The 13,990-nt window shown below is 38.7% G+C and overlaps 1 protein-coding gene across 2 annotated transcripts in view; it reads right to left on the bottom strand.

The window, feature by feature from the left end:
* Nucleotides 1-381: 381 nt before the first annotated feature.
* Nucleotides 382-13,990, bottom strand: part of LOC123368983 (golgin subfamily B member 1-like) — a 59,619-nt gene continuing 46,010 nt past the window's right edge. For both annotated transcript variants that reach the window (XM_045014323.1, XM_045014324.1), the window contains exons 21-28: nt 13,448-13,599; nt 10,630-10,789; nt 8,132-8,284; nt 7,226-7,393; nt 5,420-5,517; nt 3,060-3,194; nt 2,075-2,189; nt 382-1,054 (exon numbers count right to left, since the gene is read on the bottom strand). In XM_045014323.1, the coding sequence (XP_044870258.1) occupies nt 896-1,054; nt 2,075-2,189; nt 3,060-3,194; nt 5,420-5,517; nt 7,226-7,393; nt 8,132-8,284; nt 10,630-10,789; nt 13,448-13,599 (1,140 nt within the window). In that variant the 3' untranslated portion in view covers nt 382-895. The remainder of the gene's footprint in view (nt 1,055-2,074; nt 2,190-3,059; nt 3,195-5,419; nt 5,518-7,225; nt 7,394-8,131; nt 8,285-10,629; nt 10,790-13,447; nt 13,600-13,990) is intronic.

Here is a 13,990-nt window from a genome sequence, read left to right as displayed (position 1 = left end):
AGAAGAAATGTTCTGAAATGTGTGCATGAACATACAACCTATTTATCCAAAGGTTTAAGAGAACATAAGAAAACTTCAGAAGTCAGGAGTTCGGATGCCCCATGTGTGCAGTGGAGCCTGATCCTGGGGATGCCAGAAGCTAGTATAACAAGCAAAAAATAATAGTAATTCAGCTAACTGAGACAGGTTAGAGCAACTGCAGTTTGAAGTGATGTGATCTGGCTAAAAGCAGTTTGAGATTAGCTACGGAGGAATGTCTTAATTTTCATTAGATATTCTTGTTGTTAGCTGTCAGTCTTTTCTCATTAATATAATTACATAATTGTGCATCCTGTTAGCAACAACACAGACAATTACAAGTATTTACTCTTCACACATCCATAGAGCAGAGTTCAGCTCTTAGAGTTTTATTTCCAGTCAAGAAACCCACAATGAACCCAGCTTTTTTTAATTGCACTCTGTAAAGCTTCTTGCTATCATCAAGAAGCTAATAAACAGCAATAGTTGATATTCCTTTAAAATTTATAGTGTAACTTTCTTAAAATAAAATTTATATAGAAAAGATACCATTTACAACCCAATTCAATAGTATTCAATCATTATATATTCCCAAACAATATAATGCAGCAGTTTCTTTATAGGTTGCACTGAAAGGGGAATATCTTCTCTTTAGCAAATATAATATTCCATTGTTAAGGAGCAATTCAAGTCAACTTTGGAGTAACCGTGATATACAGAAACTTCTTGCAAGAAGCTCAAAATGCACATATTATAATGAGGATATATACAACTGTGTCCAGTGCATAGTTTAACAACAGCATGTGAAAAGTCCATTATCTTGAGTTGGCACACCGTTATCTAAAGAAAAATAATTTACCCAGCAATTGCAGTGCATTTAGAGAATGCCAGTGAGGCACAGAAAAACAACAAGATGTAGTGTCACCAAGTAAGTGAGGAATAAATAGCGGGATTTTGCTCTGGAGGTCAGCAGCTTGGAGCAGTAAAGGCTTCGCCCTCGAAGCCATCTTTTGAAAGAAAGGGCTCCTCCTTTCATCTGTAGGAAACAATTTCAAATAAATAATCATCAAAAAAGATGCAAGAGCAGCTCTCATTATACTCTAGATTGGTGAAGTACTGTAATCCTTCCAACTGGGTCTGCAGAAGAAGGTGTCTGTGCACGTGCCATTAAAATAAAGGATTCATGGGGAAGAGAATGGAGCAGTTAAAAAAGATAAGCGGGGGGGAGGGGGCGGGGGGGAGAGGCTACAGGATGAGTGTAATATTTAATTACATGCACACAGAGCAGAGATATAGACAACATTATATGCACACACACAATTTATATAATACATGTAAATACCCAATATACACCCAAAATATACATAAACGGTGTATATTTTATTTAATTGATGTTTGCATCAAAGTATAGGTTACCATCCATAACACAGCACACTGAAAGGTAAAGTCAAACATACTGTTTTATTTTCAATATTTTACTGACATTTTGAATGTACACATATGTATCTCTCCAGGGTATGCCAATCACCATGATCTCTGGGCACTATAAGAGATTCTTAGATGTTTGATTTTTAGTACAGCGAGAGATGCTGGCTGATTTCAGGTGTTTGATTCAAAAATATATTCAGTAAATTCATTACACTCCCACATATCTGTAATATTTCTCTTCTAGTTCATCCCTTGAAAAGACAACCTCCAGATATATGTATTTACAACAGCAATCTCTGACCTGGAAGTGTTTACACATACAATGGGCAGATCCTTAGCTAGTATAAATGAAGCCAAAGCAGCTATGATGATTTGTACCAGCTGAGGATCTGGCCAATGTGTTTAGTTGTTCACAGTTTTACTCTTTTATTACTCATTTTGGTACACATGTAGTTTATTGCTCCATTCTTTCAGGATATTTATTACAAATATGATTTAATTAAAATCATTTGAAGAGAAAAGACTTCCCCATTCTCTGAGCCATTTGCGGCTGGTGGTGTACAATGTGAGCACCCATTTTTAGGCAACTTATGACTCAGAATTTCTTCAAGGTTACACATTTACTTACCTTACGTACAACAATATGTTCACTAGGATTGATGATCAAAGCCTCTCTTTCCTCCTCAGACTCCATCTGAACAGTGTATTCTCTAGGTACAGACCTGTAACTACTCATTTCGAGTCTAGAGAAAAGAAATTGAAAAGGCAGGGGGAAACATGACTGAGTTATCTACTCTTTAGAAGTACCATTATCAATCATCATATACCTATGAAAATATTCTTTTGTACAGCTCAGCTAGTGCTTACTGCTTTTGGTAAAGAAAACAAAAGGAAACTATTTGTCTTTTTCAGCCTCTATTTTCGATTCTGGATGTTTTACTTATTCATACTACCCCAAACTTTCTTTTCCTCTTTCTAGCTGATTATTTAGTACTTGTCAAATTAGGATGGTGATTTTATTTATTTGGATGTAATTAATATATGGCTATCTATTTCTCTGAGTGTATGTATAAAATCTGTTATACATGGAATGCTCTGCTAACTCAAGGGGGGAAAAACAGTACTGACTAGTGAGTTCAGCTAGAAAATCAGTAGACATTTTTTAATTTAGATCAGCACAAAGACCGTGCAATTTGTGCTTGAGACACACTAGCCAAGCAGTGTAGAAGTTTTCACTGCTGTCAAACTGGTTCTGTATTTAGTCATGGAAATCCAACATTTTTCATCACTAACCTCACTAAAAAAACAGTGGCAAACAACAAATAAAAACTTCAAGCTCAAATTTTTAGACACACTAGACACTCAGTATTAACATCAGCCACAGTAACTCAGAAGGAAAATCCTTACATTCTTCCAAGAGGAAAAAACCTGCAATCAGTCATTTAGGCCCTGATGCTACAATTAGAATAATCTCTGTGCCCATGTGGAACTCCCTCGCCCCTCACTGCTTTCAAAGGCATTCCCTGTGAACATAAGCATTTGCTGCATAGCTCCAATTGCAAGGTCAGCTCACATGGTCTGAAAAGGGAAAATATTGTGCAAGTATCTCCAACCTTTTACATTGTTCCTCAGTGAGTCCTAAGGCCTCTTCTGCAGCTTCTCTCCTACTCCTTTCTTCTGACAGTGTTTCTGTCAGCTGCGACAGGGCCTGTTGCACTGAATCATACTGCTGCTCTGTCTCTGCAAGCCTACAGCAAATGCAAATACTAAATCAATTTAAGCACAGAAAGGAATATTAGATTTCCTGATCATCCTTTTATTTAATTTACTTGTAATTTATTACAGAGGTTCGGGTATGCTGACTAGAGACTGCATTTTTCAGTGAAATATTTCACCAGTCTTGGATTACCCAAAACTAAATCACAAATTCATGTTGAGTTTGCTGAATAGTTTCAAGAAAACCAAAACACTCAAAATGTTTCTGTAATGTTAAAATATTTTGTTCTGATCCGACTCAAAGTTTCTCTTTCTGATTTCACGTATTTTGACATAAGCAAAGGAGGACTAAGGTCACAAAATGGTGGGGAAGTGATTCATTCATAAGGCAATTCAGTCACTGGGCCAGGAAAAAAGAGTGGGAATGACTCTATAGCACAGTGGTTAGGGCACTCTCCCAAGAAGTGGGAGAATCAGGTTCATGTCCCTGCTCCAAACACTAATTATTTATAAACAGTGGACAACTTCCACAGGAGAGACTGAGAAAGACCTACACCAGAATATCCCATAGTCCAGTGGCTAGGCATTCTCCTGGAATGTGGGGGACCCAAGGGCAAATCCCTTGTCCACATCAGGCAGAGGGGGGAAATCAAACCTGGGTTTCTCTTACATCCCAAGAAAGATTCCTAACCACTGGCCTAAAGATAATAAGGGAGGACGACGACTCCTTCTCCTCATCTGCTTTCTGTGAATCTAGTTCTCCTTAGCTCTTGTCAAAATCCCCAAAATTGAAACAAAATGCTCAGTTCTGACCCAATTAAAAAAAAAAACTTTTTGATTTCCCTGAAATTTCAAAAAATTCCTTTTCAGTTTGACCTGAAAACCATTTTGTACATTTTTTGGAATTGCCAACTAACTGAAAAATCCATTGTTTGCCCAACTGTAATACTGATCTGGAGTCAAAGTCAAGTCACTCATAACTTGAATACGACAGGTCTGGTTTTAAAAATAAAATATCACCAAATATACTTCAATTTTTTTCATATTTAAGACTTAATTCAACTATACTCTTAATAATGCCTATTTCTTATATACGCTTTTTATCAGTAGATCTCAAAGTGCTTATAATTATAACTCAAAATGATCTAGACAAACTGGAGAAATGGTCTGAATAAATAGGATAAAATTCAATAAGGACAAATGCAAAGTACTCCATTTAGGAAGGAACAATCAGTTGCACACAAACAAAATGGGAAATGACTGCCTCAGAAGAAGTATTGCGGAAAGAGATCTGGGAGTCATAGTGGACCACAAGGTAAATACGAGTCAACAGTGCAACACTGTTGCAAAAAAAGCAAACATCATTCTGGAATGTATTAGCAGGAGTTTTGTAAGCAAGACGAGAAGTAATTCTTCTGCTCTACTCCACACTGATTAGGCCTCAACTGGAGTACTGTGTCCAGTTTTGAGTGCCACATTTCAGGAAAGATGTGGACAAACTGGAGAAAGTCCAGAGAAGAGCAACAAAAATTATTAAAGGTCTAGAAAACATGACCTCTGAGGGAAGATTGAAAAAATTGGGTTTGTTTAGTCTGGAAAAGATTAGACTGAGAAGGGACATGATAACAGTTTTCAAGTACATAAAGGTTGTTACAAGGAGGAAGGAGAAGAATTGTTCTTCTTAACCTGAGGGTAAGACAAGAAGCAATGGGCTTAAACTGCAGCAAGGGAGATTTAGGTTGGACATTAAGAAAACTTTGGTGATTAAGCACTGGAATAAATTGTCTATGGAGACTGTGGAATCTCCATCATTGAAGGTTTTTAAGAGCAGGTTAGACAAACACCTGTCAGGGATGGTCTAGATAATAATGAGCTCTGGGGCCTGGACTAGATGACCTCTTGAGATCCCTCCAGTCCTATGATTCACAATCTTTTTAATGTATATATCCTCAACATCCCTGTGAGGTAGGGAATCATTATTATCTCCATTTTACAGATGGAGAACAAGGCACAGAGGTGCCAAGGTCACACAGGAAGTCTGTGGCAGAGAAGCAAATTGAACTTGGGTCAGCGCCCTAACCACTGGACCATCCTTCCTCTCTGATAAATTCACTGTAAACATTCCCTTTCTTAAACATCAATTTTATCTTCCAAAAACAGCCTTGCAAAGAAACGGGAGTGTGAAGCAGTAGAGCAGAAGCAGCATTGTCATAAACAAGAAAAGAAACATCATAAATTGATGTAAATCAATCCTGACCTTTTTCTAAGTTCATCTAGTTCCATATTGTCTATTTCAACAATAACTGCAGTTCTCTCTTGCGGAGCTCCTGGGGGAACTTCTGCTCTAGTTTCACCCTAGAAAATATAAAATATTAAAATAATAAGAACCTGATGACCATGTTTCCAGTTACAAAATCTGTTTTGCCAGTTGAAAAATATTAGTTCCACTAGTTCACTAATTCCATTAGTGTTTGTATCTGATATTCTGTCATTTAATCCTCAAATTCTGGGATTACAACTTCCCAAATGAACACAAATAGAGTCTTTCCTTTGCTGCCAGGAGGACATTTCCTATGCAAGCCACAAGACTCGAAGATTCCATGACTTCCATTTGCACATTTATTGTTTGGCCTTCGGGGATTTCTGCATGTGAATAAATAAATGGGGTGAGTGAGCAGGCTGAACACTTACACAAAACTGAGACAGAAAGTCTTAAAACAATCCCCAAAGGCCTTCAGTGAGCAGGGGTCAGCAGCATACTGCAGACACAAAAAAAGGACAGACATGGTGGGTTTACACTAAGGGATCCCAACCAATAAACCAGCAAGGTAATGCAGGAAGACTAGTTTAAAAAAAAAAAAAAAAAAAAAGAGCGAGATGGTGGTAAGGCACCCTTCAAAGTTTTAAGGCAATGTTTGTTAAGAACAGGAAAGCAGGAGAACTGAAACGTCATAAGTGTGAAAGAGGCCTACTGGTACAGCTGGCAAAAGTGTTCATTGTTCTATAACAGCAACACCTACCAGGTCTGACAATCTCACTACACCTAGCACACTGCTTTCATAGTAGTTATCTATAAAGAATATCATTTGAGATCTTAAACAAAGCCAGGATCACAATGATCATTAATATCAGTGCGAGATTCATGTACAAATACATGCAAGAAGTTATATGTGCACATGGACATCTACAGACACACAACAGAAAATATGCGTCTCTCTCTCTCACTGACACACAAAATAGGTTTGTAAAAATGTGTGAATCAAGGAAAAGTTGACAAACAGGCTTCTGCCAGACAAATTATGTATATTCACCTGCCTGCCTCAGTTCACAAGTAAATTAAGCATTGTAGGTCAATATAAAGGAAGCCTTATTTGCATTCAATGTCAACAAGAGGATGTGAAACCAACATGGAGTCAGCAAACTAGAGAATGAACCACAGGGGATCGTCCTTACTCTGGGGACAAAAGTGATGGACTTTGGGGGATAAAAGGAGAAGGGAAAAGAATACCATTTGTTCCTTCACCGAGGAAACATGGGGAGGCTGCTTTAGATGAGACAAGCCTTCTTTAGACAGACGGTTAACCTGTTAAAGTTTAGTTTCTAGAAAGCATATATTGATTTTGTTTTATATGTAACCTGTTTCCATTATTATCCTGACTCACGCTCTCTAAATCTTAGCTTTTGATAATAAACATATGATTGTTTTCATTATAAATATATCTCAGTGCTGTGATGTTCACGAGCTGATCCTCAGTTGACAAACAAGCCACTGTGTACACTATCCCCTTGAGATGGAAACCTGGTAATTTCCGTGAGTGTCCAGGGGTGAAGGGCTGGACACTGTAGGGAATGCTCTGAGCACTGGAGGTTGGCGTGTGCCTATCACTAGCCAGCACAGAGACAGCAAGGTCTGCAGAGACCTGGATGTCAGTGCTTGTGTTGCCAAAGAACGTTAGTTTCAGGGAGCCGAGCTACAGCAGGCACAGACAAGACCACTTCATGCTAAAATCAGGAGTTGTGTCATGAGACTAAAAAGCAGAGAAAAATAGTATGTTCGTTTTACCTGAGCAGTATCTTGGAAGGAACTAACTTGCACTGTCTGGTATTCCCTCTCAAGTCTGAAATAACGATTTTGCAGATCAGTGTAACGCAGCTGATTCTCTCTTAGAGTCTGGGATACTGTCTTCAACTGGGCAGACAACACAGCATTCTCTTCTACTGACTGCATTACCTGAAACAATTCAACCTTTCAAAACAAGAGCCAGCAATTCTCTCTCTAAGGAGATATACTGTAGAGATGAGATTTATAGTTAAAAAGAGCAATTGTATAGGCTAAAAAAAGGGCATCAACAGACAGTGTGATGGCAAAGGCAGCAGTTGACAATTTTCAAAAGAAAACAAAGGAAAGATTTTAAAGGGATCCTTTTCCAAAGGTCATCTATAAACATCCATGCACAAATAGAGTTTTGCTCACAAAACGGTGCAAGATAGAAAACTGCACACACAACTGCTTGTGCATACATGTTTGCCTGATTTATAATTGCAAATGGGCTTATCTGCTGATTTTATGGATGCATTTTTAAGACACTTTGAAAATTTAACACAATATGGCTCAAATACTGTACTAAGTGTGGAGGAATTTCAACTGCTCCCATCTTAACTGTAGTCTTTTTTGCTTTGAATGTGATATAGTTTTGGTGCTGCGACTTCTGCATTGCAAACTGCAAGGTCAAGTGGCCCTGTCTCAGTCAAACAACAGCTATAGTTCAAAGACATTCTAGATTTTTAGCTTGCCAGTTCCACTCTGAGCCAACTATGTTGTGTGATCTAATGTTGTAGTAATATAAATACACAGTACACAAATTAAATATGCCTTGTTCCCAGATTCAGGTAGATGAAAATATTTCTATATTCACATTAGCTATGCTCCACATTTACCCAGAGTAGTTACAGCTGTCACCTTCCCTACCTTTGAGTTCATCTGCTGGAAACGCAGCTCCCTCTGGTGCATCTCCTGAAGACAGCGCTGCAGTTCATTCTGAAGCTGGCCCCTCTCAGCTAAAAGATGTTTCACTTGCTCAGGGCTGTTTGTACTTCCAACCAGAGTGACTGTTTCTAATGGCTTAAACACCACCCAAAAATTCAAGGTTAAATCTACAGAAATTGATAATGATACACCTCTATCCCGATATAACGCTGTCCTCAGGAGCCAAAAAATCTTACCGCATTATAGGTGAAACCGCATTATTCTGAACTTGCTTTGATCCACTGGAGTGCGCAGCCCTGCAACCCGGAGCGCTGCTTTACTGCGTTATATCCAAATTCGTGTTATATCGGGTGGCGTTATATCGGGGTAGAGGTGTATATAATCCATTGTTTTAACACACTTTTAAATCAGTGATGTCTACAGTCCCATTATTATTTCCCTTTCACAAGCCTGTCCCAAGTTTTGAATAAAAACTGTTTTTATTTACATAAACCATTGGTCCCAAACCTGGGCCAGCCCCCACAGGGTGGGGAGGGGGTTGAGGAGGAGAGGAGGGAGGGAGTTCCACCCAGCCCCATTCTGCCTCCGGCTCCATTCTGGCCCCACCCGCAGTGACAGCTCAGGTGCTGGCTCTGCTCCTGGCCCCAACTGCAGCTCCAACCACAGCCTCACCTGTGGCCTTCAGCCTCGACTCCTGACCACAGCCCTTGCCCTGACTGTGTCTCTGTTCTTGGCTGTGGCGTGAACAGGTTCTATTATGGGTAGGGAGGGGTGCAACACAAAAAGTTTGGGGACATTGGCATAAACTAACATCCCACTGGTGTTTCCAATCCACCCACTGCAACACTGAGAACATGAAGTGAAAATTACTCTAAACAAATGAGACTAACTTCACTGATTTTAAGTGTCTCAGTGAAGCAAAAAGGCAGAAAATGAACGAAAGAAAAACAATGAAAAGCATTTTTAAAAGTTCTATCAGTTTTTAGTAACACTGATAAAGAAAGGTGGTTATTTTGCAAGTATGTATTTCAAGCAGAGAGTATTCCTTTACAAAAATACACCATCATTCATTACACTGAATCACAAAAGATGAACCGTGTCCATCTCTTTTGGCCTGCTATTCTACAATCCTATCCAACTCCAACAATGAAGGGCAGTTTCCTACCTATCATTTCTAGTACCAGTTTTACATATATAATCATACAATGGGCCTTCTACCACTTCCTTCAAGATACTATTCCACACTCCACCAGTCATCACTGTCAGAAAGTTTTACATATTACTCATGATTTGATGATCAGAAATTATTAGTACACAATAGTCTTAATCTTGGCTACTAACTGTTATCATCATTAGCCAAATTAGAAGGTTAACTTACTCCAACTTTCCTTTGAGTCACAAACATCAAAGATGACATTAGGTTAATATAACACTTTTCCTTAGATCGTTATTGTTCATACACAAGATCTGAGGAAAAGAAGAATTACCAGACTGGATGAGATCTGTGGTCCATCTAGTTCTGTATTCTGTCAGCAACAGCAGTCACTACCAGATACTTCTGAGGAAGGTGCAAGAAACCTTGCACTGGACACATGTGGGATAACCTTCCCCTCACATCTGGTCTCTGCCTAATTTCCAACAATTAGAGATTGGCTTACACCCTGAAACATGAGGTTTAATATCCCAACATGCCCTGCATTCGACGAAGTGGGTATTCACCCACGAAAGCTCATACTCCAATACGTCTGTTAGTCTACAAGGTGCCACAGGACTCTTTGTCCCTCTGAAGTTTCTCTGAATGGTCTAAATAACCTTCGTATCATCTGCAAATTTTGCTACCTTCCTGCTCACTCCCCTATCTAGATCGTTAATAAATACATTAAGTAACACTGGATCTCACACACAACTTTGAACCACCCCACTGTTAATTTTTGGCCAAGATAAAAATAAACCATTTATTATTAACTCTTTGTTTTCTGTTTCTTAGCCAGTTTTTGACCCAGAACAATACTTTGCTTCTTACTACATGACTATTTATTATTTGTATTGCTGTAGCACTTAGGAGGACCAGGACCCTATTGTATTGGGTGCGTAAAACACTTAGTTTTTTTAGTAGACTTTTGTGAAGGACCATGTCAAAGACTTTTTGACAGTTTAATTTTGTCAATTAGTTTTTATTTATCCATTTCTTTACTGAGATATTCAAAGAACGCTTACAAGATATGATTTTCCTTTGCTTAAACCATGAAACCCAATATATCATGATCTCCAGGTACAGATGTTAGGCTTATTGATCTGTAAATCCCTGGATCACCCCTTGAGCTTTATTTAAATATACATACACTATTTGCTATCCTCCAATGCTTTGGTTTCATACTTTGTCATAGTTCTCTTTTTGGAAATGGCTTTCAAGATTAAAAATATTAACTGACCAAGTGCTTTTGTTTGTTTGATTTTTTTTAAATTTTGGTTTGGTTTACCTTGATTGGGTAATTGCTACCAATGGACACAGATTCCTTAACAATCATGTCATGCTGTAATTTCTGTAATTCTGCAATCTGCCGGTCCTTGTCTGCAACAGCCATCTGGTACTGATTTCGTAGTGTTTGGGACTCTGTCAGCAGGAGGTTTTTTTCCATTCTGAACACAAAATATTAAATGAGGTGTTAATTATTACATACTGCATAAAAGTTAATGTGAAGAATCAAGCTGGCCTCACTGATTTTGAAAAACTCCATGTTGTGCACACACTCACAGATCAGTAGCTGAAAATACACATCCATGCTCCAGCCCTTCAAAGACTTCTGCTGTTAGAAAGCCTAGACAACAAGGCATGGAAAAACATACTGCACATACTTTGCTGACAAGAGGAGAGACAGTGATGCTGGCAGACCAGGTGCCAGCTCATGCCATGGCCTCAGGCCTCCCTGAACACTTACAAATGCACAGCTAGAAACCAGTCTTGCTTACCTGTGTGTTAACATTTAATATCTTTTGATAATGCTAAGTTGATAAGTAAGTGTTAACACTTTATAAGATGATTGTAGGATGCTGCACATACTGATCTCACTTCTCTAGCCCATGGTGTAGTTATATTGATTATTTGCAATGTAAACCTCTGTAATTGTATAATGTACTAAACAGGAAAATAATAATTAATAAGGGAAAGGGCTCATCTTCCATACAAGATGGCCCACTAAAGGCAAATGAGGTATTGTGTAGCATCAAAGGAGAGAAAGGCTCTGTTGGTTGCATTCCTAATTCCCTCCAGGAATGAGAGACTTACACATGAACTTATCCCATTCGTCTGGACTCTGGAGTGGAAGGGATAAAAATCCCTGAAAAGGAGAAACTGGATCTTTTATGCTATCTGGGGCAAAGATTCCTAAAAATAAACATAGAGAGTCCCATGCTGCTTGGCATGGGTTAGCCCTGAAAGACATTTTGAATTGACAAATTACTACAACTTTATCACATTATGAATCATAGACAAACTCCTCTCTCTCTCTCTCTCTCTGTATGTATATATATATATATGCTTGCTTGCACCTGTAACTAACTCTCTCATTTCTTTTTCCTAGTTAATAAACCTTTAGTTAGTTTATTACAAGACTGGCTCCAAGCATTGTCTTTGGTGTGAGATCTAAGGTACAGATTTACCTGGGGTAAGTGACTGGTCTCTTGGGACTGGGAGCAACCTGAATATTTTGTGATCTTTGGTGTAAATGACCATTTATCACACAGTCCGGTGTGTCCAAAGGGATTGTTTATTACTCCATTATAAGACTACTGTAGTACTTTGGGAGTTCATGTTTGTTACTGGGTTGGTGAAATCTAATTATAGAACATATAACCAGTTTGGGGCATCTGCTCTGCTTTTTGACAGTCTTCCCTAAGGGTTGGCACTTTTGGTCATGAGCCTCTCCATACAGCACGACAGACGTAATGAGGGCTTCTACTAAACTTTAAATGTACCGAAATCCTGATGACCTGGACAGCTTTCATGCAGACTCAAATCACTTTACTAAGGAAACAAATTGTATCTCTGGGCAACACTGCTCTGTGTGACACTGTCATGAATGACATTAGGGGAGTGCAATCCCTTCCCACTTAAGAGTGAAAGTTATTTGTGAGCTCTGTGAGGGAACTGGGGGGCAGGTTACTTTGGAATGCTTTTCATTCACGTCCCCCAGTGGTTAAATCTGATTGCTAGAATTAGGTTTGATGGATTCATGTCTGTTGGCAAGTATTTACTAGTACCAAGATGGGGTGGGCCTCAGCTCAACAGGAGAGCTTCGATCTCAAGAAAAGAAACTATTTCTTGTAAAAACACTGAGATCCTTTATTTGAACCACAATATCACAAAGATGAGATGGCTTCCAATAACTGCTGGGAAATGCACTAGGTCACTGCATACCAGTCTCAGATACAGAGTGCAAATGGCTTCTGCTGAAATGAACCATCACAATCTATTTTCCACTTCCAATTGTATGGATGAGTCTGAGCTAGTTGGTTAGAGAGAGAAAAAAAACCCTGTTAATTTCAACGTGCCCTTTCCCACAGGCTTGAACTAGAAATATGCTCTGACCGGCATCCCAATAAACATTCAGATCCAGTGGTGTGCCTCCTAAGGGGTGCTAACCATTAAAAAAATTCCCACTGGTTTCCATCCGGGTGAAGGGCACTCAGTTTCTTGCAGGATCAGGCCCAAAGTTTACATATACCCATGTAGCGCCAAAAAGTTTTCCAAAAGTTTGAGATGTGAACAAAATTCAAGTGAACCCCTGCTGGAGCATGGATACAGCTCAAACCTCAACCTGGGATGACTTTCAGTATTACTATGACTTGAGCTGAGCAGTTTGCACAGCTTACAAACTTTCCAACATCTCGAGCTGTCTTAAAAGAGCAGCTACAGTTTGTGGGAAATGCATCTTTTGCATAGAAATGATTAATGGTTAATCTTCTAGGGAGCAATATAATACCTAGCAAAGAAATTAATTACAGAGACCCAAACTAAAATTTTACATATCAAAGCCACCAAACAAGACAAAAAAAATTCAGCTTCGAAGTAGGCCCATTAGAGTCTTTTACGTTGAGCAAGATTTCACTATATAAAGGAATGAAGAACAAAAGAAAATGTCACAGAAATAGAATGTCACACATAATGGAAACCATTCCATAGCAATTTTTTGTTTGTCAGATAATTGTATAAGGATGTTTCATTTTGTCTACTGTATCCGACTAAAGATTATTTTACATAAGCAATGTATACTTTTTTGTTCAATCCAATATTTGTACCTTAATCCAGCTAGTTCACTCTGGTATGATGATATCTGTATCTCAGTTTCCTCTTGAAAGGCTTTTGTCCGATGCAAGGCTCTCTCGAGGTCATCTACCTTGGTCTTTAGTTTCGCTATCTCAACAGATGCAAGGCTAGCTCCTTCTTTAGCCTACATGAAAAACAGGTTTGGTAAACAAGAATAAAAACTGTATTACAGAAAAATCTCTCTTAGTACCAAAACTATATTTGTAGAAACATGGCTTCCTCTCATTCCTCTCTTGTTTGTACTGGTCCCTGTTGTCTAAGATACCAGTCTGATTCTAATTGTGCTTTCCTTGTTCAACCTGCATTTTTCTTAGTATTTTGCTAAATTAGTAAATTAAAACATCACAAGTCTCCAAAAGAGACAAACTCCTTGCATTTTTCTTTGAACTTTACATAACACATCTAATCAAAGTTTACCAGTCACTCCCTATCCATCTGAAATATTTCCAAATTGCTCTTACGATAATTTATCTCATTGATGCTGTCAGAGGCAATGGGAAATGAAGCCATGCCCT

This window comes from Mauremys mutica, chromosome 4 (genome assembly GCF_020497125.1).
Source record: "Mauremys mutica isolate MM-2020 ecotype Southern chromosome 4, ASM2049712v1, whole genome shotgun sequence".
In the NCBI taxonomy this organism is placed as follows: Eukaryota; Metazoa; Chordata; order Testudines; family Geoemydidae; genus Mauremys; species Mauremys mutica.
Note: the sequence above shows the minus strand (reverse complement) of the source record. Positions and strands in the feature narration are given on the sequence as shown.